The sequence below is a fragment of the Cataglyphis hispanica genome, chromosome 17 (assembly GCF_021464435.1).
Source record: "Cataglyphis hispanica isolate Lineage 1 chromosome 17, ULB_Chis1_1.0, whole genome shotgun sequence".
Taxonomy (NCBI): Eukaryota; Metazoa; Arthropoda; class Insecta; order Hymenoptera; family Formicidae; genus Cataglyphis; species Cataglyphis hispanica.
In genome coordinates, this window is record NC_065970.1 from 2,836,822 (window position 1) to 2,859,413 (window position 22,592).

The 22,592-nt window shown below is 38.5% G+C and overlaps 3 protein-coding genes across 10 annotated transcripts in view; 2 read left to right on the forward strand and 1 right to left on the reverse strand.

Moving 5' to 3' along the window:
- LOC126855742 (dual specificity tyrosine-phosphorylation-regulated kinase 2-like) overlaps positions 1-6,684 on the reverse strand; it is a 34,923-nt gene extending 28,239 nt beyond the window's left edge. The window contains exons 1-2 of one of the 2 annotated variants that reach the window (XM_050603611.1): positions 4,892-6,684; positions 2,458-4,821 (exon numbers count right to left, since the gene is read on the reverse strand). In XM_050603611.1, the coding sequence (XP_050459568.1) occupies positions 2,458-3,633 (1,176 nt within the window). In that variant the 5' untranslated portion in view covers positions 3,634-4,821; positions 4,892-6,684. Of the gene's footprint in view, positions 1-2,457 lie in introns of both variants that reach the window. The other variant, XM_050603610.1, reaches the window with a different exon arrangement.
- A 264-nt stretch (positions 6,685-6,948) lies between these two features.
- On the forward strand, positions 6,949-11,652 carry LOC126855758 (microtubule-associated proteins 1A/1B light chain 3A-like). Its single transcript, XM_050603655.1, has 5 exons — positions 6,949-7,080; positions 8,081-8,363; positions 9,296-9,458; positions 9,559-9,751; positions 9,819-11,652. Exons 2-4 carry the CDS (start codon positions 8,318-8,320, stop codon positions 9,722-9,724), a joined length of 375 nt encoding a protein of 124 aa, XP_050459612.1. The 5' UTR covers positions 6,949-7,080; positions 8,081-8,317; the 3' UTR covers positions 9,725-9,751; positions 9,819-11,652.
- Positions 11,653-12,137: 485 nt separating this feature from the next.
- Positions 12,138-21,603, forward strand: LOC126855747 (orphan steroid hormone receptor 2). 7 transcript variants are annotated; one of them, XM_050603623.1, is made up of 9 exons: positions 12,138-12,530; positions 18,389-18,520; positions 18,687-18,788; positions 18,884-19,048; positions 19,122-19,386; positions 19,482-19,729; positions 19,816-20,012; positions 20,141-20,418; positions 20,503-21,602. In XM_050603623.1, exons 1-9 carry the CDS (start codon positions 12,474-12,476, stop codon positions 20,760-20,762), a joined length of 1,704 nt encoding a protein of 567 aa, XP_050459580.1. In that variant the 5' UTR covers positions 12,138-12,473; the 3' UTR covers positions 20,763-21,602. The 7 variants fall into 7 exon arrangements, with proteins under 7 accessions (XP_050459580.1, XP_050459581.1, XP_050459582.1 ...); XM_050603624.1 differs by having other exon boundaries at positions 18,884-19,030; XM_050603625.1 differs by lacking the exon at positions 12,138-12,530 and adding an exon at positions 12,537-13,081.
- The last annotated feature ends 989 nt before the right edge of the window (positions 21,604-22,592 follow it).

A 22,592-nucleotide genomic window follows, 5' to 3' on the forward strand; every position in this document is an offset into this window, starting at 1 on the left:
ATAGGCGGGTCTTACTCTCTCGGAAAGTTTTGCGAACTTGCGTGCGAATGTTACAGTTGGCGGAGGTAACACGATTCCACTTGCTACGCGTTCTTGCATGCGTTTGCCGACGAGACGAGGAAGTAGGGGTTTCGAAGACTCGAAACAGGTTAATCAGATATTATCCATGATTTCGAGGATATACCTCTGGATAATGTTTACAATAATTAGGTAACATAAGCGATTATCTGATTATAGAGATCCTTTATATATTCATATTAATAAAATTAATATATTCTTATCTACCCCCTTTTTTCATGATTAAGAGATTATATAAATGTATGTAAAATAAACGTGTGATAAAATATAACAGGCGTAGCAGTTTTAAAGAGAAAATTAGTAATTTTCTTGAAAGTAATATTTTTTTATGCGATACGCTAACTAATTTGTATGTAAAATATTTATAGTGCAACGCGCGCGTTAATTGTTGCTGTATAATCCTTGTACAAAATATTGAAACTATACATTCGTATGTATTATAAATTATAATGACGATAGAAGGAATACAAGAGAGCAGCTCGCGTCTACTATATATATATTACCAATTACCGTTAAAGGCATAAATGGAATCAGATAGCATTAATAATGGACCAGAGTTTCCTACGTGAACGCGTACTAAAGCCTCTGCAAATGTACAGACCTCCGCTTCAAAAATATAGCACTAGAATTTCCGTATATATAGGGTGGGCCCAAACATCTCGGCTAGATTTTGAGATTTTATAGGAAATTTAATTCTGAATCAAAAGTTTCCCAAATATGGGTCAAAAAATGCTTCCTTAAAAAAAGTTAGCGCCCAAAAATCTCTGAAATGTTTCTTCAGAATTAAATTTCCTATAAAGTCTGGTCGGAACGTTTGGGCCCACCGTGTATATACACGAACACCACTCCCATTAAATAATATACATTATTAAATATCGCTTAGTCAGTAGTATGCGAGACGCGGTATTCATGTTACCTCTTACGACTCGTACCCCCTCTCTGACAAGTGGAACGTTGCTCGAAAACGTGCAGCGCGAATCGTCAAAAGTGTTCATGTTTAACATGAACGGGTGCTGTATTTAACAACGTTTACGTCTTGCGGTATCCGCACAGACTGAGACAAGAGAAATTCCCGCATCGCGCGTTCTTTTCGGTCTGTCGGTTAACCGTGAATCCGCGGAATCCGGTTGGTTTTGGAAGCGCGGCGCGACGTGTACGTTGTATTATATTCACGAGGGAGGAAGTAGTCTTTCTGCGCGATTTCTCCCGATATCGAATGTTCGAAAACGGGGCTAAAGGTCGCGGCTGTGTATACGGAAAATGTTTCGTGGGCGGGGGCCAAGCGGTTTATCGGTTTAGCTTTAATTGAAAGCTCAGTTTCATGAAAGTAAAGATGTTTGTAGAGCGTCCGCGCACATATATATGTGTGTGTGTGTGTCACACGCATACAAAATGTCAAATACATCAAAATATACAAAATAATCTATACATTCAAACGGTATAGACAGTATTGATATAATATTAGAAATGTACAGGAAATAAGAAAATTTAAATGAAAATTTAAATTAAAAATATATATTTTTTTTGTTAATTTGCATAGATTGTCATTCTTTTCAATGCATATCATCATCGTTATGTTATTTCGAAGGAGAAGCAATAAAGTCTTCCGCGTATGCGAACCATATAAAGAAATGTCAATAAAGGCTCGCATTACGAGGAATAATAAGTGGCTCCTCGAGATGCCGTCGAGAGAAACTCGAGATCTTGTTTTACAAATATTATCAGAAAGAAAAATCATATGTACGTCGAGAATTCATTATCGTCTCGAATATGAAATGAGAATAGATGCCTTCCGTTTTTGTTTGCAAATATTAAGCATCTTCTTTATAAAATAAATTTGACTCAAATTACACGGTAATAAAAGTACTAATTTGCGATCCTTAAAGTAAAATTGCAAGATTACTAAATAAAGAGTTTATTATAACAGTAATTTTCAACCTATTTTTGATAAAAACTTTCGAAGAAATAAATTTAATTTTCTCTCTCAACTTTAAAATTAATATCCCCCAGTTTAAAAAAAGAAGTTTTAAAGTCTTTACGTTGTAATAAATTCCTTAATCTCTTTTTTTAATATATTCGCGATTCTTAATATAATCGCAATCTATATTTCCATGAAATACATGTAATGCATTCAATCAAAATGTTTTTAAAAACTTATTTATAAATTTTTTTAATTATATATATATATTTTTTAAATTATATTTAACATACTTATCTTGAATAAAAATGGCTGATTATTAATTTAAAAATTATTTTTAAATCATATAATCTAACGAATAACAGAAAAAAATGCATCGAGAAATTTTAGTGTCCGCAAATGTACTACGAATATTTCAAACTCTAAGTTTACGAGACTAACAGAGAATATTCTGTAATCACCTTGATGCCGCTGCGACCCTGCTGTTTGAGCAACACGTTCTCCGGCTTCATGTCGCAATGTATTATCTTGTTCTTGTAGAGGGCATCCAGGCAGAGGAGCAGCGAGTGCGAAAACTTGCGCACGAGTTGCAAACTGAAGCCCTTGAAATTGTTCTTCTTGATGAGCTCATACAAATTGATGCTGAGCAGCTCGAAGGTGATGCACATGTGGCAGCGAAAGGTAAACGAGTCGAACATATGGATGATGTTCATGGTGTTGTCCTTGTCCTGCTCGCGCAGCTTACGCAATATGCGTATCTCCTCGTGCGCCTGACGGTGGAAGCGCTTCTCGTTGCGCACCATCTTGAGCGCCACGTGCTCGTGCGTCTTGTGATCGTAGGCCTTGACCACCTGGCCGAACGAGCCCTTGCCGATCACGCGCAGCACTTCGTAGCGATACGCCACGTGGTCGTGTGGCACATGGATGTACGAGCCCTGTTCGTTGTCGTACTCGTTGTTGTTGGGCCGGCCGATGATGCCCGGCCGTTTCTTCGCATTCGCGCCGATGAAGTAGATCTGCTGATAATTGAAGATCTCGTGATGCTCATACGGGGTCAGCTTGTTCATGTACAGCTTCATCACCATCTCCGGCGTGATGGTCGCCGTCTTTGGTTTGACGCTGACGACGCTGTTGCTGCCGTTACCGCCGTTTCCACCGCCGCCGGTGCCGCTGCCACCAAGGCTTCCACTACCGCCACCTCCGCCGTCGCTTCCGCCTCCGGCGCCGCCACCGCGTCCACTACCGCTATTGGAGTTGCCATCTGAACGACCGTTTCTTACCACCGGACTGCTCGACTGGCTGTTGGACTGCGAGTGCGAGTTGTGGCTGGAGTTGTGGCTGGAGTTGTGACTCACGGACCAGAAGCCCTCGCTTTTCCACGATAGTTTCTGATAAGCGTAAGGCACGAACTCGTCGTCGCCGCCACCGCTGCCACCGCCGCCACCGCCGCCGCCGCCACCGGTCTGCTGCAGCGCCTTCAACCCGGTACCTTTGATGATCGGCGGCAGATGGTTGCTACTCTCGCTGCTCGAGATGTACGGCTGCGTCGAGATCGCGCTCGTCGGCACGAACGGATTCGATTTAGAGAGGGGCATCTCGATCCTGCTTACCGCCGCCGATAGAGCCAAGCTAATCATTGGTGTCCATTTGTTCGCGTCTGCTCTGTTTGTCCTTATCGAGGCTCGTCATCGGGATTATACGCGAACTAATTCACGCGCGGTGCACGTTTTCCGCAACGCGTTTTCTCGCACTTTCGCCAAACGTATCGAAGAATAATAGCCCAGACTTGAGAGACATGCTGCTCCGTTAAGACGACGATGGCTTGAAGACCAGGTGTCCCGAGCAGTTTAAATAAATTATATAATCGACTACAGGAACCGTGCGCGACGGGTCAGTCTCGTTTAGAACAAAGCCGGAAAATGCCCAGCTTCCGGACGGGAATGTGCGACTCGCTGCTCCCGGAAAATGACAAGGAGCGGATTGCATCAGAAATGATTCGTCAGAATGAATCGCACGTGGTGTACAGCTGGATACGAAATCAATTCCTCTAATTGTATTCCCGGGAATCGTGGTGAGATCCTCACACATTTAAATGCAGCGGACTAGAGAAGTTGCACTCGCGCGCGCTTTGAAGAACGGCGAGTTAAATTAAAGATCACGGGCTCGTGTTTAATCGACCGATATCTCTTCCGGTCGACGATCAGCTCGACATCGCGATTCTCGAAGGCGGCGATCCTCGGAAGGGAAGCCGCGAACGAAGAGAGAGGAGGAACTATGGAACCGCACTTTTGTCACGCACACTGTCACACACGTCGATCCGCCAGCGGCAATCCCGCGCATCGAATATTATCACCCGGTGCCCACTATCCGGACCTTTTCTCCTTCGACGATCGCGACGTCGTCGTCGCTCGCTCGCGACGTCCTTCTTCTCGGCTACGCTCGCGCGGGCCTCCGAACGTCTTCTAATTTTACGATCTGTCGCGCGCGACGGGGGCGAACGCATCATCGCCGTGCGAGGAAGCGGCTAACCAACCTCCGACTGGTTACACGGAGGTTATTGGCACGGGGCCGTCGCGAGTTTGACGACTCTGCCGCAGTCGCTGTTGTTCCATCCCGTTTTCGTTCGTCAGCGCACGAAAATACCCTCGGGAAGTCTATTCACTGGGTCTTCGCGACTCGCCGGCCCAATTCTCATTGTTGTCGATCGGTTCTCCCTTTCGATCCGATTACCTGCTCCCGCTGCTTCTCTCGTCGACGATAATATCGTAGTATCCGCGATATAAATTGTATCCTCCGCTCCGTCGATTTATCTGTCGCTCAATCACCTATTAACATAAACATTCACAGATTCACATAAGGCAAATACACTTTTCGCGAATGACAGAAATTACGCACCAAAGCACGCACTTGTTCGCACTCGCGAGGCGAAAGCCGGTTATAGTCCCGAGCGATATACGTATCCTCCTCTTCCCTTTCTTTCTTTTTTATTAGATATCCGAATGGCTTTGTGTGTGTGTGTGAATTGATTACCAATTAATTTTCCTTTCTTCCTTTCATCCGTCTCTTTCTTTCTCCACGGAATACTTTCCACATTTCTCACATCCTAGCTGTCCTCTCTCCTTCGGGAACGCGCGCTTTTTGTCACCGGCACCGACGAATCACGCAGGTCTCGGTCGGCGACGACATAACACCATGTGCTGCGACCTCGTCGCCGTCGTTCGCCGATTAGTAACGTCGCGGCTTGACGCGGCAAGAATCCTAGCTGACACTTGGTTGCCGAACAGCTGCTCGTTGACAGCGCGCATGAAAATCACGTCGGGCGACGATGTAAACTCGCAGCTAGCTTCTCGACGATGTGCGAAAGATCGTCGTATCGTCGGCATCAATTCGCCCGCCCGTCGAAACGATGTATCTCTCCGCGTGTCTCGCTCTGTGTGAATCACTCTCTCTCTCTCTCTCTCTCTCTCTTTCTCTTTCGAATCGCGGACAAAGGAAGCGCCGATCGAATTCGTCGCTTCTGGCGTACTGACTGGTGGCCGATCGCTGCCACACTGCCACCGCCGCCGCCGCCGTCTCTTTCTTCCTCTCACGTCCTCGCGAGACTCTTCCTCTCTCCGTCTATCTATCAGCCTCGCTCGATCTCACGTCGCCCTTTCCGTCGCGCACTTACACCACCACCATGTTTATTCTTTTTCCACCCCGCACGAAACCGCAACGTCGGTCAAACGTCGGAGACTGTTGACGACCGATCCCAACCGGGGTTGATATCCGGCACAGACGCGCGTACAAAATAGAGAGAGAGAGAGAGAGAGACACGTACGAACACAACAGCACGCGCACTCGCAATCGTACACGCACACGATCGAAACGCACGACGGTCCCTCGTGTTAATGCCCCTCGACCAAACGGGGAAGGAGGGAGGAGGGGGGGGGAGGGACACGCGAGGGGGACGAGATCACACGCCGTAATATACGCGAGGATGGATCTTTACGGTTACGCGCGGCAGCGCGACGCGACCAATGCTGCTGCTTCCTGCATGACTTATCCTCTCTCGTCGTGCGTACATACGACGAACAGCGGTGTCGGGATGCGACTGTTCGCACCGCACACTCGCGTTGTACCCGCGACACGCACAGGTGTTCGTTCGCGCGGGAGAGGGGCGCTCCACCGTCTCGCTCGTCCAACTCCTGACACGGCACAGGCGAACACTCTGCGACGGATGCGATGATAATTCCGCGAAGACACCCTCGCGATCGCGCGATCCACGCGACGTATTCGTCGCCGGAAGCGAATGTGCTCGCGCCCTCGCGATTTCGGTCTCTTTGTTAATCTTTTATTCGGCGAGACCGCCGCCCCTTCGCGCGCGCCGTCAGAGCCGGTTGGAAAAACGCCTCTTTCCTTTTCTCTCTCTCTCTCTCTCTCTCTTTCTGTCTCGCGTGGCGCACGTTATATACCACCGTCCGTCCGTCTGTCCATCCCGCGCGCGTACCGACCTTCGTATATAAGTACGTACTCCGTCGTCGCCGTTCGCGACACGCAGCAACACGCTCCGCGATGCCGCGGATCGTATCGTTTCACCTAGACGACCGTTCGAGCGGTCGCGAATCGATATCGTCCAGTTTGACGTTTGGGCGATCGGTAGCGGTTACCGTTGATCGTACGAGTGATAACTTTTCTTTTTCTCTCTCAAGATCTATGACGATCGCGTCGACGAGCTTCGCCGCGACACTCGCGAAGCCGAGTCTCTCATTTGACAAGCGACGCGAGGCCTTCGCGTATGCACTTTGTGCTTCATGACGGAGACGTGTACGTTGTCACAAATTTCGCGGGACAATGCAGAACAGATTTGCCCAGACTGTCGCCGAGGATAGGAAACGCCATCTACTCACGAGAGGGCGACACCTGCCGACCTAAACACGCCGTCCGGTTTATTGTAGTAGACACTTCTCCATTATCCTTTATTCTGGATTCATCTGTATTCTAAAACAGCTGTTTTACCTGTTAACTGGAACGCTCTTGTCAGATGACTTTACGTAGAGCGAGAAAGCGAATGCAGGATAGAACGCGGAAGATTTTCATTTTGCGTACGTATCTAAGAATAAATGGATTGAAGAAAGATATTAAAATAGAATAGAGGGGCAGCTTGGTTGCTAACGATTATAGAAAAGGGGGTTTCTATTGTTTTAGCATTTTTTAAAACGAATTTGGATCACTTATTAATTAATGACATTCTGTCTTGGATTTTAATTTGCCTTCGAATACATTAATACATTATCAGTCGAATATAAGTCTGTTAAAATTGAATTTTCAAAGATTTCCGAAGAAACCAGCGAGATATAGCATATTTTTAGGTCAAACTAAGATTATATAATCTTGATTAATTTATAAAGATAATATTTATATTTTATTACATATATATATATATTTTTTTTTTTTTTATCAATATAAATATAATTATTAATTTTCCATATTTAAAACGTGGAGAAAAAGATTAAATTAGAAAAATGTGATTAGAATTGATGGTAATTAAAAATTTTAATGGCTCTTAATGAAAAAGTATCGGCTATGCCATGCGTACAGAATTTTTGACAGGTATATTACGCATTCTCGAAAATTTGCATAGTCTAATATCGATGAACAATTGACAATACAAACAGTCCATTATATATACATGTTGCATCATAATTTTAAATAAAATGAATAAAAGAAAAAGAAATTTTTAAATAAACTTCACAAAAAGCAATATAGTTAACAAGCCAAATTCACGTGACATTATTTCAAAGAATTTTTTTTTTTCTTAATACAATTTAAATACTTATCGAAAATACTGATTTATTTAGAATATTGATTTTCCACAATTTAGTATATATATATATATATATATATATATATATATATATATATATATATATATATATATATATATATATATATATATATATTGCGTTTGCTTGTAATAAAGCATCGCTGTAAATGGAAAAAATTAATGGGTCTCGCTCTTATTATCTCTCTCTCTCTTAGTTGATACAAACTTTATCACTTCTTCCAACAGTTTTTATTCCATAATATCTTTTTTCTCGTCAGAATATCTGCGTAGCAAGGGGGCTATTGTCTTGGTTGATTGCGTAGTCTTGTCCGACCAACCTAACCTGACCTGACAAATCTCATACGGATACGGCGTCGTTGGTTGTCAGCCGTTGTCTGTGTGCAGGCTAGCGTTATTTTGACCCGAGAGCGAGAGTGCGAGTCCGTTAGTCCACAATTGATAGCACGTCGCGTACGTCGCAGTAGGTGATAGTGCATTATAACGTTACAACGAACATGAATTTAACACCTAAAAGATCGTACAAGGAGAGACGTACGTTCGGTGAGTACTGCATGTATGTGAAATGGTATCAAAGTGACAGCGTTCTGTACTTAGGTATGGAGTAGGATAGATACTTAGGTACGGAACAAAGGGCCTAAATCTTAACCTAACCTGACCTGACCTTTGACCTCGTATGTATAAGATACTTGAAATGTTTAAAAATCGTTTTTAGAAAATTATTATTTTCGCATTACAAAGCTGCAGTTCAGTCTGAAGCCTCCGTGCACTTTAGACGACAGAATCTCCTCGAATTATAAAAGAGAAAGAGGGAAGAGTTGTTTTATTATATTTTTTTATCCTATATATTATCCTGCAAAAAATAGGCGATAAAATATATTGTTACAGCGTCTGTGTCGATTTAATTTAGAAAGAGCGTTCAGTAAATAATTTACGAACGTGCAATTAATATAGATAAGAGATAACACGAAAAAAAGGAAAAAAAAGTTAAAAAAAAGACATTACGCGCGTGTACGTTTGTACACATTTCCATTTCAAAACGAAACACCTTCATTTCCATATTTCGTATTGCAAAACGCATTAACAGTTTAACATATCACTCTAGCATGTATAAACACGTGGAACAGTCGATTTTCTCCAGCAGAGAGAATTGTTAGAATTAAATAGAACGTGATATATTTTTAGAACAATAATTACATTTCGAAAAATGTATTCTCAGTGTTCAAAGATTAAGCAGAAATATTCTTTTAGTGAGTAGCGCATTTGTACAATGGATTACATCGAACGAAGATTTCGCTTTCAAAAAAAAAAAGAAATTTTGTTAGAATTTATTATATCATAATTTTCGATCTAATATTACATTATATAGGTTATACGATAAGATTTATTTACACTGTAATATTTGAGGGATCAATATTTATTAAAAAATACACAGCTAATATATGAATGATATTTCAATTTCTTTATTAATTTAGAGCAGCGATGGGTCAGTGCAGAAGAAATTAGATCTCTGCATCCCAATAAGATTCCTATCATCGTGGAACGTTACAAATTAGAAAATCAACTGCCACTTCTGGATAAAAGCAAATATCTGGTGCCAGATTTTCTAACTGTGGCGGAATTCTGCAAAATAATTAGGTACATTTTTATAAATATATTTTTGTAAACATATAATTAGGTATATTTTTTGTAAACATAAGAAATATATATATATATATATATTTCTTTTTTTGCGAAGACGTCGACTGCAGCTGAATCCAACACAAGCAATTTTCTTACTGGTAAATCAGAAAAGTATAGTGAGCGGGAGCCTGACTATGGCCGAGCTATATCAAAATGAAAAAGATCCAGATGGTTTCCTTTATATTGTGTTTGCCAGCCAGGATGTATTTGGAGATCATTAACCTCAGATCAAGACAGCTTTAAACCAAGTAAATAAAAAATTTTTAATATTCCTACTTTTAGCTTAGCAATAAAAATTAATGCGTAAAATTACAGGAAAAAAACAAAATACCTCCTTGGCACTTAAAAATGCTTTGACAGATGTTTATGTGAAATTTTGTGGGGATTTTAGATCTGCTAGCAACTCTATCTGCCTTTAATTAAATGTGCAGAATCTTTGTGATCAACTGATGGTACCTGCTGGAATAATTAACAGAACAATCATATTTGGAACCTATATATAAAATCATTACGGTGCTTTCTATACACTTTTGACACAGATAAATTACATTTGATATATAAATTAGCATAGTATCTGCTTAATTTACTACTAGTAATGACAATTTCTATTATTAATTTTAGCAGCAATAGGCTATATAAATGATAATAAGCTATAGATAAAAATGTATAAGGATTTTTTTTTCTTTATGTGTGTAATGAGGAGGTTTATGGAAAATTCTTTTTTCTTTCATTTTTTCTTGTATATATTCACACTTTCGTTTTCGTAAAAACAAATTTATAATTATAAGTTTCAAATATGGTTTTTGTTCAACCTGATTATTCTTTTACGAATAATTTATATAGTAAGTCAGTCTCTCTTAGTTTGTTTGTACCAATTTATGTAAAATTTACATAATTATTGCAATAGCATTTGTACATAGTGTTTTTTGCCATCAAACAAACATCTAAATATCAAAATCAAAATGGATGTAATACTAGTTTAAGAGAAATCTGGTTTTTTAAAGATTCCATTAATATTTCTGATTAACATTATATTTTTATGTGCTTTTGATGATATAGTTTCCTCGAGACTATTAATGAAAATATTTCTATGGTAAAATCTTTATTAAGTATTACTTTTATTAAACAATACACACTAAGACATTAACGAAAGTGTTCATGTATATAATATGCAGTGTGAAATGTACGGTGATATGTGTTGAAGTCTCGTGAAATTATATTAAGTTTTACACACAAGATATATAAAATTGATCTCTATCGAGCTCACGATACGAAAGATAATTAGGTACTGTTTTAATTAGAAAAAATTCTTCAATGCAATGTGTTTTAAGATAATCTGACAAAGTATCTTCTCTTCTATAGAATACTTGTGTAATAAGCCATTAATAGCGCGCAAAAATTTATTACTAAGGAATTAAATAAAAAAATCAGAATGAATGCAAGTATGTTTCTGAAATTTTTTAAATATTGGATAAAAATAGTTAAATATTTGTACATTGATAGTATCTTTGAATTTTAATTCTGCATTATAGCTGATTACCCGGATCCATATAATACATTGTTCTACGTTTCTATTTAATGTGCTATGTTTTTTTTCAAACCACGTTTTTTTTGTGTAAATAATTACTAATATACTTATGTTATATTGTATAATCAGATGCAATTTTAAGTATAAAAACATATTTCTAATAATGCAATTTTTTTTTAACGCTGTGGTACAAAGTATAGTAGCTTTTATGCAGATTGATTTTATTTTATAGGTGATGGGTATGTATTATAATTTTTACATAAGTATTACGCAGCTCTGATACAGTCATTGTACAATGGAAAATAAGATATTTAACAGGATATTTAACAGGATTCAAAATATATCCTAAAACGTTTTAATTGCACCTTCTAACGCTTTCTACGCTTAAAATGAAATAGGTATATATCTGAGCTTTGGAGAGAGAAAAGAGACAAGGAACAAAGTGTAGAAAGTGCAATTGAAACGAACATATGATTAAATTAAGGACAGTAGTGATACTAGCAGTAGTCATTACATGTAGTGGTAAAGCTTTCGTAATAAGTATACAGAGAGAAAATTGTATGTATTCCCCTTTCCCCACATATTGTGCGACATATTTGCAATAAACTAATCTTTTTCATATTTGATGTTTTTATAGTTTTTTTTTTTATTTATTATATAATCTATTTTGAAGAAAAACGGCGTTTTTTTGATGATTTCTATAAACTTCAACAAACTTTAAAAAGGTGCTGCACTCCCTTAGCATCTATACATTAAATATTTTCTTATTCTTCCCATCTGAATAAATTTTCATTATTTTTGAAGATTAATGTCTCTCTGTCTATTTATGATCTAATTATAGTGCTTTATATTTATATTTATTTAAATCTTTTAATTACAAAATGGTACAAAATCCATTATTCATGCTGTTCAAAATGTATTTTAAATGCTGTATGAAACAAGAAATAGGAAAGTCTATTAACATCTCTAAAATTTTGACATAATTTCTCAACATTTTATTAAATTACATTTACATTAATAAATTTAAAATATTACATATATATATATTTTTTTTTTCTAAACTTATATGAATTATTAAAGTTATCATATCGAAAAGAAGCGAGTAAATGTGACACGTGTTTTTCGAATTAACCCGCCTTGGAATGACGTATCAACATGACTGCCGATAGTTCGCGCCGTATCCCGATGCGGCGCTGCGTGTCGTAGCATCCAGAAACTTGTCATCGATCTACTCTTGCTATCGCAAGATGACACGTATTCGATGACGCAGCGGGGGACGTGAGATGTCAGGTACGCGCGAGAAGGTGAGAGCGGCAGGGGGCGGGTCCGGGGCCGGACGGAGTAGGGGGACAGGAGACGGCGAAAAGGTAAAGGTTAGAGGAGGTTATGAACTCTAACCCGTAAATGTGCGCACAACGAAGTCTGGTAGCTACCAATCCGCTATGAACGGTGCTGATGACGCACGATCGGATCAGTCATCGTCGCTGCTGGCCGCGAAGGTGAGTCCTCCGGATCGCAATATCGCATGGTTCCTCTACTCCGAGAATTCGTCCTCATAAGCAGGAGCGTAATCGACGCGTCGTGAGTTACAACTCCGCGATTCGTGTCCGTATTTGTGTGCACGCCTCGTCATTCACGTCAAAGACGATCTCGACTCCGAGGATAGAAAGTTGCATCACGATAACGATCGGGCGTCGTCATCGACGAGAGCGTGATGCGAGGGCTCGCGTTTCTGTTTCTTTTTTTTTTTTTTTCTTTATTTTGTCCCTCTTTGTCGAGGACTTCCGAGACTGAATCGCGCGGAGGTGACCGTCTGACGCGACGGATTCCGGGTTAGTTGATGCGAGCGAGGAGGAGAATTTAGTGCGGCGATAGTCGGATTCGGGAGCGCTTCGTGCTTCTCGAACGCTCGTGTCCGCTTCAATGGTGTCAACGCGAAATCGCAGACTTCCTACCGCAACCTGTATACTCCGTCTCTTCGCATCGAGTTATTTTGGCCGAACGTTTTAGTGTCTGTGTCAGAGATGCTGCTTTTCCCCGGGATCGAAGGGTATGAAATTACACGAGCGAGTCGCGATTTCGGGTGAATTTAATCGCGCGAATTCAGATTCCGTGAAAGTCTCGGGCGTTTTACGCGCTCCTCTCTGACGTAACGCTTTCGTATACAGGATACTTCACCTTCGCGATAATTAGCGTCGTGAAAACGCAATTCCAGACTAATAGTTTCTTATAAAAACACTTTAAGGAGACTTAACTATCGAAGAATTCTCTCAAACGGGAAAACATAAATTATATCTTGCGCAACTGACATTTTTACTCATAATACACATAGATATTCAGAATTTTGAGGAATATACATATATATTCAAAAGTTTGGCAATAATTCTGAACCACCACGTGTATAAGAAAGAAACATTAGACGTTTTGATAACGTAATTGTTAAGGAATGAACAATGCATGTCGATTCGGAGTCACGCACGTGTCTCTGCGTGCGCAATTTTATTTTTGGACGTCCCTTTTTCGCGTGCAAATTTATATAGCTATCATCCTCTCTCTCTCTCTCTCTCTCTCTCTTTCGCTTTTCGAAAAGAATTACATCCCATTCGATAGACGACCCCGATGCACCGTCGGGCGGGACGAAGATAAATCCGTGCCAATGCGCGCGATCATGGTAGGTAGGTAAGTAGAGAGGAGGTAACCTTCGGACCCACGAACGACCTTTACCTGCCGGGGACCGTACTATTGTACAAGCATAATCACTCGCCGACGATTATTTTCCTCATCGTTGTATAGCGATTCCGAGAAACGTCTAGGTTGCTTGAAATTGCTTGAAACGACCGAAACGTTCGAAAAGCCGAGTCGATTCGTAAAATCCTTTAGTTCGACACAAATCAATCGTCACGCTTGCGGACGTGACATTTAAAAATATGTGGAACAATGAATTTAAGAATATGATAATTTAAAAATCTATGAATAATAAAAGGGCACAATAACGTGATGAATTTTCAATCTTAATTTGAAATTTCGCTAAACGAATTCTTCGTATATTTGAAATTTAATTATCATAACTTCTTTTGTATAAAATATCAGAAAATGACCTTTGTTTATTTCAGCTACCGCGAAAGAAGAATCGATTATATCTATAGACAGAATCAATTAACGCTATCGGTTGACACGATACGAATAACCTCACGATTGTGACAAAGCTCAGACTTGCTGCGATTCAAACATAAATCGTTCGTCGAATATCTGTAATCTACTCGTTGATAAGAGTATAAACAAGCGCGAGAATGTAATTTTACGATGTATCATCGCCAGTCGATTGTCGTACGTGTGTACAAAACAATGCGAAGGATACATAAACGCAACATATACCTGAGAAATCCGTAGAACCAACCCGTCGCATATACAAGGTAACCGATCGCTTATGTATCCGAGGAAAAAAGTATATACGATAGTTCAGAACAAAAAAAAAAACACGTTTTACAAAAGCGCACAAAGAAATACTTGACATTTACAATTATTTCGATTCGACGACAGCTTTCTCTTTATTTATTATTAAACCAATTAATACCAAATATTATATTTTGCGGTTAAAGTATTATATTTTATTATCTGTGTAGCGCGAGGAAACGTGGCCGTTTGACGTATCCGAAATGTCACGGTATCGCACAAAGACCGCGCGCGAAGTCATAAACGACGCGATATTAATCCGCGGCCATGCGCGTCCGATCTATTCTCAGTCACGGCGACCTCGACGGCGTCGGCCGATAAGTCATCGCGCGGACGTGTGTTACATGACATAACGTTCACCGGAGAGAGAAGCCGCACTATCCGGGCACGCCACCGTGAACGCGTTCGCTCCAGAAGCCTGCGGCCCGAAAAAGTTTCGCGGACGCTATTACAGCTTCGCGACTGCAGTTTTCCCGCGCCTGAAAACGCGACACATTATCCCCTATTCATTTTTAGATTATTATATTCCTTTTGGTTATATATATTTTTATAGATCGCTTAATTTTCTGTATATTTTTTTTTATTATTTTATCACGATTTCTATCAAATTTTTCTTCTCTCTCTTGATATTCTTCGGATGTTTTCTCTTCCCACACAAAATCTGCCCCTGATTGCAAAATTTTATATTTATCTTTTATATTTCTCTTTCTCGTGTTTGATATGTAAATTTTTAGATTGTTCCTTCCCATTGGACGTCCTTTAACCTTTTTCAATTCCCGTAGTATGAGGTCATATTTGACGTCAGTGACTGACGATACATCATTTCGGAGAAGATACAATCTATTCAATAAACGAAAATACAATCTGTATAACACCTGTCAAATTGTACATAGCGTAAAACATTGTGTTTCGCCTGTGTAATTCAAACCCCTTTAAATTACACATACGAAACATACTTTCCACCTATCACATTGTCTTTTTTTGGAAATGAACGATAGAAGAAGGGAACGGAGCGGGGAAAGGAAGGGGGAGAGGGGGTCGTGCGATTGATCGCAGGCATGTTACGTGACATAACTTGGCGCGCTCGGGGTCTCAGGTATAGAGAGGCAAAGCAGGCACAAGAGCGGGAATGCACCTGGCCGGCGTGTGTCCCGGCCCGATACGCAAGAGAGTGACCTGCCAACCTGCGTGCGAGAGAACAGCTTGCCCGCTCGCTCGTCCGCCCGCCCGTCTTACAACACAACCAACCGGCCTGCGTTCACCTGTGCGAGCAAGGTTGCTGCGAGAGAAGTCGTACGGCGGCGGCGACGACGCGCGGCTTCTCGCGTGAACCACGAGCAGAAGAACGCGTCGCCGTCTCCGTCCGATCAGCTATATGTATATATATATATATTAACGTAACATACGTATCATCTCGCGTTTCCGCGGTTTACAACGCGGACCCATCGTGACCCGTATAAGATATCATCCAAGAGTCGGCGGTGGATCGAGGGACCGATCGCGGCGAGCGAGTCGACACACACAACAGGTAGCTTACCGTGCATTCCGTCCTCGAACTTTGCGCGCAAGCGCGCGTGCTCTCGGAGTTTTCTGCTTCTCGCTCGACTCTCCGACGGAATCGAAAGTGACTCTCGATACGGAGTTTTTTTTTTTCTTTCATCGTGATGTAAAACAAAAACATCGAGTTTACGTTTAACCCTGTGCCGTTTGGTAACACGCACCTTCGTGAGTTCTTCCGAGTGTTTCGCCGCAGTGTTAAATATCCGATTCCCATGTGTGTGCTACGCTGTAGTAATAATATTTAGAAATGATATTTGGCATTGCGTTACATCGAGAAGGTGAGATTGCGCTCGATCTCGCGAACGATCAATGATAAAATAACCGTTCCATTCGCAACATTGTAAAGGCGAGTTGGTAGTATTTAAACGCGATATGCGAATATCGCACAAGATTTTAAAGCGTGGTTTTTCGAGATAGGCGGTCACACTTTCATCTCGCGATGACCTTTCGCGCGTTTGACAGCTGCCCACATTTTTACATATCGCATGTTAATTAGGTTTTTTTTCCTCAATTTATTTTGCTCTTCCGTGTTGAACCGTGCGTCTTATCAACTTACTCGCGCGCGACCTGCATAAGTTTGCTCTTATCAGCTCGTCGCGGCTGTAATCCAGATCGAATGGATGCTTCGGATCGAAAAATGAGAAGCGATTGTGACATCTCCGCGGAAGGCCAGATGAGACTCGACCTCGACGACTGTTCTGACACTTGTGCAAAAATGTACGCCGATGTTCCAATAACAACACAATGTGTTTTTTTTTTTTTTTCTTCGAAACATCGAATGAATCCGAGAGTCCAAAAAATCACTATATGTATTTGATTTCATGATATTTTAATGATGAGCCAGCGTAACTTGAGAATGCTGAATTATTAAAAAATTTGTGAAACAAGTCAAAGGAGAGGAATTATATAATAAATAATCTCTCTTGATACAAAACAATTTCTACCATTAACGATATTTATAATAAGTTGTAACGTCTACAACAAATATGTGAAAGATTAAAGATACATGTATATGAAGTTCGGGAAAATTACATTAAATATTAGAGAGAGAGAGAGAGAGAGAGAGAGAGAGAGAGATTGTGCAGATTAAAAAAGAAAGTATTTGAAGCAGTTAGCCATTCGTATAAATCGGAATGTGTGCTGTATTTTAATAAGATATTCAAACGTATGTCCAAAGATCAAAATTCAAAATCGTAAGATGACAGTTTCGAGCTCGATTTTCCTTATAAGATGTATGGAGCTCTCTCTATGACAGAATAGTCGGCAGATCGGTGCAACGTAGCGCAACGTAGCCGGACATCGGCATGCACCTACCTACCTAACCGCGTAGCAACCTACGAACCGAAGAACTCGGGACCATCTCTTTCACCTCTCAAAACGCGCTATAGGGGGGTGAGCAGCGGGACGAAGAGAAAGAGAGAGAGAGAGAGAGGATCGAGAAGGTTTCTCCCCGGCAGGTGGGGACGGCAAATGCTCCAGTTTACATTTTTATCCCGCGCCCCTGCATCGAGTTCCTCTTTGAATCGCGTAGTCGTTTCTATTTTTCTCTCGGCGAAATGAAATTATGAACGAGGGATCGGGTTGAATTGTCACAGAACAGTACTTCTTCAAACAACAATGATAATACGTGATACATCAAAATTATAAAGAGATTATTCTACAGAGATTATTTTAATGTATTTTTAATTTATTAACTTTATTTAGAGATTTGTTTAGATTTTTGATAGTAAATAATAAAGCTTTTATGTAACATATATTTTGCGGCAATAAATTATAAACAATTTTAATAATTTTTTTATTGTGACAAATATTTATATCGAAGTCAATTGATTGCTGCATATTTAATATCTATATCTATATATATATATATATATATATATATATATATATATATATATGTACTTATTATATCGTGTATTATCGTGTATATTATTATGTCTTGTTTTTAAATTACTTTCTAGCAGAATTAACATTTAAGTGAAACTACGTGATATCTTTTATCATGAAGATCGACGATCGCTTTCATGATATTAAATTTTCAATCTTTGTTTCAATGCATCTGTAACGTATCATAATGCCTTACGTGTTACAAAAATATTCGAATGACGTGCTCAAACCGACAATTTGAAAATCGCAATATCCGGTTGAAAATCTTTAATGCTTATTTAACACGCATTAAAAGAGAGCCTATCCGTTTACGCTTTCGGTCTGTATATAATAGCGCTCTCTCGGCATTTTAACGGAACGGTAATGCGCATATTATGAGATCGGCACGGAAATATCTTGGAATATCTTGCACCTGAGATATACTCGCATCTAACGGAGGCGTCCGTCTGTTTTACAGAGAGAAATGGACAGGGATCATAGAGAACAACGCAATCATGACAATCTGAATGAGGAGTCAGATTGCAAAGTTGGAATGGATTTCCGCAATCTCTCTCATCAGCACGATCGTATGTCGGACATGGATACTGAGGTTCATTGTTCATCATAAAATTTTACCTTTAGTAATTACTTTTAAGCAAACAGTAATTGGAATTCGTATTGAAAAATTGTCAATTATTTTAACTCCTTTTTTTTAATCCAAAATCCAATAAAGAATACATAGACATATTAACTTTAAAATTGCTATTCTGTTACAGAGAGATATGGACATCGATCCGGCAGATCGCATGGATTTGCACGACGACAAGTCTGAGAAATTAGGGAGAAATTTTCATAATATAGGGCATCACCCAGCTATGGTGAGATTTTTTAAAATAGAAATACAGAGCTATTATTTTTTTCTGTAATAAAGAAAAAATTTTGCGTATTTATTCAATGAGATATTTATTTTTAGAGGGATGTAGATAGGGATCAAAATAATCACATTGACAATATACACGATGATAAAATGGACCACAAATTAGGAAGAGATTTCCGCAATTTGGGTCATCATCCCGGAATGGTTCATTTGCATCCCGGCATGGAGCATTTGAGTAACGATGTACGTATCGATGTCGAGGTAAATATCTATCGTTGCATTGCATTAATTTGTATTAAATGTTATTTTAATTTATTTCAACGTTTTCTTACAGGTGAAGTTAGCGAGAGATGTTCGTGGCTCGTTAGGTTTAGGACTATCCTTAGAACTCTGTGTAGTTTGTGGAGATAGAGCTAGCGGCCGGCACTACGGAGCGATTAGTTGTGAGGGCTGCAAAGGTTTTTTTAAACGCAGCATCCGCAAGCAATTGGGCTACCAGTGCAGGGGAAGCAAGAGTTGTGAAGTTACCAAACACCATAGAAATCGTTGTCAGTATTGTAGGCTTCAGAAATGTTTGGCTATGGGTATGAGAAGTGACTGTAAGTGAAATTTATTCATTCTTGTATTGATCATAATTCTTGAAATTTACTATAGTAGATAATCGATAAAAATGATCCTGTGTGATGTGTTGCAGCTGTCCAACATGAGAGAAAACCCGTATTAGGTGAATCAGCTGCGACAAAAGTTGGTAATCGTAGCACCAGAGTAAAACCGGAACCGCAACAACCTACACCAGAAATACCCCCAGCTTGGGAACAACCCGAGAGTCCTAGTATGGAAGATCAAAGTAGCGATAGCGATCTCAGTGATGCTTTAACCTTAGCTCGCGAGCGTTTACTCATCTCCCATGCATTGGATAGTATGGCTAAACTTATTGGTGATGTAAGTCGCGTGATTATTCTTGATCTTATATGTCTTCAGATTATCTTTTTATGTAGACTTTAATGGACTGTAATATTCATTTGCAGACCGTTAATGGTTCGAGCGAACCAGAAGAAGAATGGACTGGTCAATTAATTTCTGAACGGAATACATTGTTCGAATTGAGAGCGCCCAGTCCGGCACCCGTATATTTATCTATTCATTACATATGCGAAAGCGCGGCTAGGTTACTGTTTTTGTCTGTACATTGGGCGCGAGGAATTCCAGCATTTCAAGCTTTGCCGTAAGTGTAATATATTTTATGTACATTAATATTATACATTTGTGTGTAAGAAAAAAGTATATTTATCTTAATCATATCATATCTCAATCATAACATTATCTAAAATAAAATTGTTTTTTGTGTTTTAGATCTGAAATTCAAACTACTTTAGTGCGAAGTTCCTGGGGACAATTATTTACACTAGGTCTAGCACAATGCGCATACACACTGTCTCTTCCTAGTATTTTAACGTCGATAATCAATCACTTACAAGCTAGTATCGCACAAGAGAAGATCACAGCTGGCAAAGTAAAGTGTGTTACAGAACATATATGTAGATTACAGGATTGTGTAAGTTCACTGCACAAGTTGCAAGTGGATTCCGTTGAATATGCTTATCTTAAGGCTTTAACACTTTTTAGCGCTGGTAAGTAAATTTAATTTAGATAAACAATAAAGTTTATCTGTTCACATATATGGAAGTAAAGAATATTCTTGTTTATCTTTTTAGATAATATCCTAGCAGGTAGCTGGCGTAAAAAGGTTGAAGTTCTGCAAGAAGCGGCATGGACAGAATTACAACAACGTGCGGGCTCTGATAGATTACCTCGTCTTCTCTTGAGGCTAGCGCCTCTCCGCTCGATTAATCCTAGAGTACTGGAAGATCTTTTCTTCGCAGGTCTCATCGGTCGAGTAAGTGTAGCTAGCGTCGTGCCTTATATCCTTACCATGCAAGATTATAAAGCCGAATCGGAAAGTCATGCGGGGTGACGAATACTGTCAGTGCAATGTAAGTCGTGACCTAAGATAGTAATGTATACATAAGTGTTGGATGCCTTGAACATTTTCATACAACGAGACGAAAGTGCAAGAGACATGTGAGAAGTCAAAATCATTTTTTCTCTTTTTTTCAAATGTCTCTGCACAAAGATATAATAATATGATTAATAAACGCGCGCATAAGTTCAAATTGATTATGGATATATGTGGATTATTACAGTATAACACACACATATATATATATATATATATAGATATATGTACATATATCTATGTTTATAAATTATAGATATATATATACTGTGTTAGCTATCTGCAAGATATCTTATTGTTTACAATAATTATAGATATCCAATAAAACCTCTTATATTTATTATATAAATGAACATTACATAAAACTTTCCCAAAAGAATATATGATAGTTTGACACTATGTAGAATAAATTTTAAAAAGAGAAATTTTATTTGTATACTCTTCTAGAATATACAATTACAATTTCAAGTGAGAGCTTAAATAACATTGCTTGTTAAAATGAGCAATCTCTGTGAAATGATAATCAGGGAAATGACTTTTATAATATTTATACATATATACAGTTAAATAAAAATACAACAATACTTTTTGTTGCATTTTTAAGTATCCATGTAACAAAATGTATTATCTCTTAAAAATGAGCTTCTTTAATTTATTTCTATATAGAAACCTTAATATCTAATATGAAATATAATTTCACAAAAATTCTGTATCGGCATATTATTTACACAAAACTTGAAACATGATAATGATTCGTTTATAATGTGTCATTATTAAGAGTTGAGAAATAGTCTGTTATAAAAAGTTTAGTTTACTTTTTGTGTGTGTATATATATATATATATATATATATATATATATATATATATATATATATATATAAAGGAAAAAATTTATTTTTAAATAATAACTGACGAAATATGTGATACAAAAAATTAAAAAATTGACATTATTGCTCGTTTACAGAAACACTGCTTGGTAAAACACATAATTCAGAGTTTTATAATTAAAGAAATATGATGACATATTTTCGCTTCTAATATACATATGAAGTTTTTGTGTGCATTGATTTCTATTACTTATTCAAGATAGACAATAAAACTATATTTTTTTGTAAGAGAGAAGCTTGGATACTTAACATACAGTTTAGGTAAATAATAGTTGTACATGAGTTACTTAATTAAATGTAAATTTTATATTGTAATTATATATCTTAATAATTGTAATAATAATGACTACATATACAGGATATTCCAGAGTTCTTTTGTTAAAGGTACCAATTAGAGATGCCTTCCAGATTTAAAATTATTTAAAGACGTAAATATAAAATATTGAGATCATTAAAGATGTATATTTGATGTATTAATGACATATATTTGATGCATTTTGATATTGAATATTTTATTAAAGCTTTTTTATCTATAAATGACTTTAGAAATCAGTTATGAAGCAATGTCATGGGAAATCTGGAATATCCAGTATATATTTTTTGAACATATTAAATGGTTCTGGAAGCATAAGATTATGTTAATATTTTTAACATTTTACATTAGGTTTAATATTTTCATCAATTAATTAAATCATATTGGCAGCTTTATGTTTTTATAAATTTACCAAAGTTATTTGTAAGAAATTTTAAAAATATCTTGAAAGTTTTGAACAACACTTTTTATGTCAACTTCTTTGTAATTAAATAATTGAATTCCTTTTACGAGAAAAAACATATTAAATTATGATCAAAAATATAATTAATTTATTAGATAGACGTCTCGAACTTAATGTGAATATT

Bases quoted from the DNA above. Each gene is read 5' to 3' on its own strand.
- LOC126855758 (XM_050603655.1), top strand. From the start codon at position 8,318: ATGAATTTAACACCTAAAAGATCGTACAAGGAGAGACGTACGTTCG. The intron at 8,364-9,295 runs GTGAGTACTGCA...TTATTAATTTAG, and splicing joins CAAGGAGAGACGTACGTTCG to AGCAGCGATGGGTCAGTGCA. The intron at 9,459-9,558 runs GTACATTTTTAT...TTTTTTGCGAAG, and splicing joins GAATTCTGCAAAATAATTAG to ACGTCGACTGCAGCTGAATC.
- LOC126855747 (XM_050603623.1), top strand. From the start codon at position 12,474: ATGAACGGTGCTGATGACGCACGATCGGATCAGTCATCGTCGCTGCTG. The intron at 19,049-19,121 runs GTAAATATCTAT...GTTTTCTTACAG, and splicing joins ATGTACGTATCGATGTCGAG to GTGAAGTTAGCGAGAGATGT. The intron at 20,419-20,502 runs GTAAGTAAATTT...TTATCTTTTTAG, and splicing joins TTTAACACTTTTTAGCGCTG to ATAATATCCTAGCAGGTAGC.